This window comes from Charadrius vociferus, unplaced genomic scaffold, assembly GCF_000708025.1.
Source record: "Charadrius vociferus isolate BGI_N301 unplaced genomic scaffold, ASM70802v2 scaffold2351, whole genome shotgun sequence".
Classification (NCBI taxonomy): domain Eukaryota; kingdom Metazoa; phylum Chordata; class Aves; order Charadriiformes; family Charadriidae; genus Charadrius; species Charadrius vociferus.
Genome location: NW_009646982.1, coordinates 1 through 4708, shown reverse-complemented (window position 1 = coordinate 4708; position 4708 = coordinate 1). Strand labels below are relative to the sequence as shown.

General features: G+C 64.0%; 1 protein-coding gene across 1 annotated transcript in view; it reads right to left on the bottom strand.

The window, feature by feature from the left end:
* The window catches only part of LOC104295629 (epithelial discoidin domain-containing receptor 1-like), a gene marked incomplete at both ends in the record, with an annotated part of 8745 nt that extends 4661 nt beyond the window's left edge, over window positions 1-4084 (bottom strand). The window contains 4 exons of the mRNA XM_009895397.1: window positions 103-299; window positions 1737-1839; window positions 2355-2502; window positions 3856-4084. Coding sequence (XP_009893699.1) covers window positions 103-299; window positions 1737-1839; window positions 2355-2502; window positions 3856-4084 — 677 coding nt within the window. The remainder of the gene's footprint in view (window positions 1-102; window positions 300-1736; window positions 1840-2354; window positions 2503-3855) is intronic.
* Between the last annotated feature and the right edge of the window lie 624 nt (window positions 4085-4708).

Sequence of the window (4708 nt, the reverse complement as noted above, 5' to 3'; positions counted from 1 at the left end):
CCACCCCCCTGCTCCCCACCCCCCACACGGTGCCCTAAGACACCTCCTTTCCCACCCTCCCACCATGCCCTGGTCCTGCGCTCCCCTGCTATCCCAGCATGCCCTGGGGCACCTGCATGGCGCGGAAGGCTCGGAGACCCTCAAACTCGAACTCCAGCTCCACGTGGGGCCGGGGGCCGGGGGGGCGACGCCACCCCACGTAGTCGTAGCCCGGCCAAAGACGTCGTTCACGGCTCCTCATGAAATCGTCCAGTCCCAGCACCCCGTCCGCCAGTTGGCCCAGTCCCCCAAACTGCAGCCTGGGGGAGGAGGGGAGGTAGGGGGGTCAAAGGGTCCCTGGACACCTCGTCCCCCCAATTTCACCCCGCTATGGGGCAGCCTTGGGGGGTCACGAGGTCCCTGGACACCTCATCCCCCCATCCCACCCACCTGGGAACCCTCCTTGGGGCAGTCTGGGGGTTCAAGGGGTCACCACATGCTTGGGTCCCACCATCCCACCCCCATGGGTCAGCCTGGGGGGTCAAGGGGTCTGGAGACACCTCATCCCCACCGATTCCACCCCACTATGGGGCAGCCTTGGGGATCAAGGGGTCTCCAGACACCTCGTCCTCCCACTTCCACCCCCCTGTGGGGCAGCCTTGGGGGGTCACGAGGTCCCTGGACACCTCATCCCCCCATCCCACCCACCTGGGAACCCTCCTTGGGGCAGTCTGGGGGTTCAAGGGGTCACCACATGCTTGGGTCCCACCATCGCACCCCCCATGGGGCAGCCTTGGGGGTCAAGGGGTCTCTGGACACCTCATCCCCCCAGTTCCACCCCCCTATGGGGCAGCCTGGGGGGTCAAGGGGTCTCCAGACACCTCGTACCCCCAATCCCACCCCGCTATGGGGCAGCCTTGGAGGTCAAGGTGTCCTTGGACACCTTGTCCTCCCATCCCACCCATCCGGGACCCCCCTCCCCATAGGAGCACAACTTGGGGGTAATCGGGGCTGTTTTGGGGACAGTTGGGAACATTGGGTTCAACTGGGGCCAACTGGGGGGGGGCAGCTGGGGCAATCTGGGAACAGTCGGAGGCTCTTTGGGGACAGTGGGTGACACTTTGAGGCTGTTTGGGGCCACCAGGTGACAATTTGGGGACAGTTGGGGACAGTTGGGGACAGCAGGGAACAATTCGGGGCTGTTTTGAGCCAGTGGTTGACCACCTGGGGACACTTTGGGGTCATTTGGGGACAACGGTGGACAATTTGGGATGATTTGGGGACAGTTGGAACCTGTTTGGAGACGGTTGGGACAGTTGGACGTGGCCAAGGGCAGTTTGGGGACACCTGGGGACAGTTTGGGGACAGCTGGGGTGGTTTGGAGGCACCCGGAGATGGCCAAAGCTGTTTGGGGACACTTTGCGGACAGTTTGAGGACAATTGAGGACACCTGGGCAGGTCCTGGAAGAGTCTGGGGACAGTTTGGGGGTGGCTAGGGGACACCTGGAGGTGGCCAAAGATGTTTGGGGACAGTTGGGGGACAGTTTGAGGACCACTGGAGACAGCTGTAGTGGTCCAGGGACAGTCTGAGGACACCTGGGGGTGGCCAAGGCTGATTGGGGACAGTTTGAGGACCACTGGGGACATCTGGGGAGGTCCAGGATCAGTCTGGGGACACCTAGGGATGGTTTGGGGACACTTGGGGATGGTTGGTGCAGGTGACCCTTGGGGACAGTTGGGGACATGTGGGGACTCACGGGCCAACGCTGTATCCATCGTAGGTGGAGTCATTGAGGACAACGGGCGCCGGGTCCAGGGCCATCACCTGTCCCCGTGGCGCCGTGTAGGACAGGAGCCCAGCTGAGGACAGGGGACATGTCACCATGGGGGCCACCACGGCGTTGGGTGAGGGACATGGAGATGGGGGCCCACCACCACCCTTGGGGACACGTCACCACGGGGGCCACCATGGCGTTGGGTGAGGGACATGGAGATGGGGGCCCACCGCCCCCCCCGTGGACACCCCTGGGGACATGTCACCATGGGGGCCACCACGGTGTTGGGTGAGGGACATGGAGATGGGGGCCCACCACCACCCTTGGGGACATGTCACCACGGAGGCCACCACGGCGTTGGGTGAGGGACATGGAGATGGGGGCCCACCACCACCCTTGGGGACACGTCACCACGGGGGCCACCATGGCGTTGGGTGAGGGACATGGAGATGGGGGCCCACCACCCCTCTGAGGACTCCCTTAAGGGTTTGAGATGGGGTGCCCCTGGGAGATGATGGCGGGGAGGGGATGGGGTGGGATGGAGGTGACCGGGGAAGCGGGGGGGAGGTGACAGAGGGGAGGTGACGAGGTGCCACTCACCGTCCCATGGGCAGCCGTAGAGCTCCAGGCGCAGGCAGACGCTCATGGCGCGGGGGGCCCGGGGGTAGACGCGCAGTGCCCGCGCCACCGGAGGGGGCGCCAGGTCCTTCAGCACCACCCCCTCGGGGTCCTCGTTGCCCCCGATCACCTGCGGCGCCGGGATCCGCTGGGATCCACCCGACGGGCAGATCCCACCCCCGAGGGGACCTCCCCGGTCACCCCATGGCATCCCCGGCTTCCCACGAGCCCAGGGAACCCTGAAGATCCCACCACCAGCCCAGGATCTCCCAAGGACCTCATTGTCCCCCAAGATCTCTCTGCCCTCCCAGGGATCTCCGGGAATCTCCCAGGGATCCCGTTGTCCCCCAAGATCCTTCTGCCCTCCCAGCGATGCCCAGGATCTCCCAGGGATCCCACCACCATCCAAGGATCTCCCATGGACCTCATTGTCCCTCAAGGTCCCTCCGCCCTCCCAGGGATCTCCAGGAATCTCCCAGGGATCCCGTTGTCCCCCAAGATCCTTCTGCCCTTCCAGGGATCCCCAGGAACCTCCCAGGGATCCCACCACGGTCCCAGGATCCCAATCTCCCCAGAGATCCCATCACCATCCAAGGATCTCCCAAGGACCTCATTGTCCCTCAAGATCCCTCCGCCCTCCCAGGGATCTCCAGGAATCTTCCACGGACCCCACCACCATCCCAGGATCCCAGTCTCCCCAGGGATCCCACCACCATCCCAGGATCTCCCAAGGAGTCATTGTCCCTCAAGATCCCTCTACCCTCCCAGGGATCTCCAGGAATCTCCCAGGGATCCCATTGTCCCCCAAGATCCTTCTGCTCTCCCAGGGATCTCCAGGAATCTCCCAGGGATCCCACCACCATCCCAGCACCCCAGTGTCCCCAGGGATTCCACAACCACTCCAGGATCTCCCAAGGATCCCATTGTTCTCCAAGATCCCTCGACCCTCCCAGGGATCTCCAGGAGTCTCCCAGAGATCCCACCACTACCTCAGGATCTCCCAAGGACCTCGTGGTCCCCCAAGATGCCTCTACCCTCCCAGGGATCTCCAGGAATCTTTGAGGGGATCCCACCACCCCTCCAGGATCTCCCAAGGATCCCATTGTCCCCCAGGATCCTTCTGCCCTCCCAGGGACCCTCCTGGTCACCTCAACACCCCGACGTCAACATGCCCAACGTCCCCAAGATGTCCCCAGGGTCCTTGGTCACCTCAGTGTCCCAACATCTCCACTGTCCCCAAAGTGTCCACAAGGTTCCTGGTCACCTCAACACCCCAAGATGGCCAACGTCCCCAAGATGTCCCCAAAGTCCCCAATCACCTCAACACCCCAACATGCCCATGTCCCCAAGATGTCCCCAAAGTCCTCAGTCACCTCAGTGCCCCAACACCCCCAAGGTCCCCAAGATGTCCCCAAGGTCCATGGTCACCTCAGTGCCCCAACACCCCCAAGGTCCCCAAGATGTCCCCAAGGTTCCTGGTCACCTCAGCGCCCCATCGGTCCCGCCAGCGCAGCCAGCGGTGGCGGTCACGGCTGTAGCGTAGCCGGTAGGCGTGGGCAAACTCTCTGCCGTGGCCACCGGCGTGACGTCCCTGTGTCCCCACCAGTGTCACCACGTGCAGCCGACCCAGGTCCACCTCCAGGAACTCCTCCTCCTCTGGGAAGACGGGACCCGCGGGACACCAGGCGCCGTCCCCATCGCTGCGACCCAACCTGGGGACATGGGGACATCCTGGGGCCACCGCGGACGTGGGGCCACCTGGGGCCACCAGGTGCTGTCCCCATCACTGTGACCCAGGCTGGGGACGTGGGGATGTCCTGGGGATGTGGAGGGGTACCTGGGGACATCCAGGGGACATGGGGACATCCTAGGAACACCCAAGGGACATGGGGACACCCAGGGGACATGGGGACATTCAGAGGACATGGGGAGACTTGGAGGACATGAGGACATCATGGGGACACCCGGGGGACATGGGGGCACCTGGGGAATATGGGGACGTTGGGCAAATGGGGACACCTGGGGGAAATGAAGGACATTGTGGGGACACCTGGGGACATGGGGACACCTGAGGATACAGGGACATTCAGGGGACATGGGGACACCTGGGGACAAGGGGTCATGGGGACACCTGGGGACATGGGGACACCTGAGGATAGAGGGCCACCAGGGGACATGGGGACACCTGGGGGCAAGGGGACACCTGAGGATAGAGGGCCACCAGGGGACATGGGGACACCCAGGAGGACAGAGGGACCTGCAGACACCCGGGGGACTCTGGATGGCACAGGACAGTATTGGGAGGGGACACTGGGCCATACTGGGCCATACTGGGC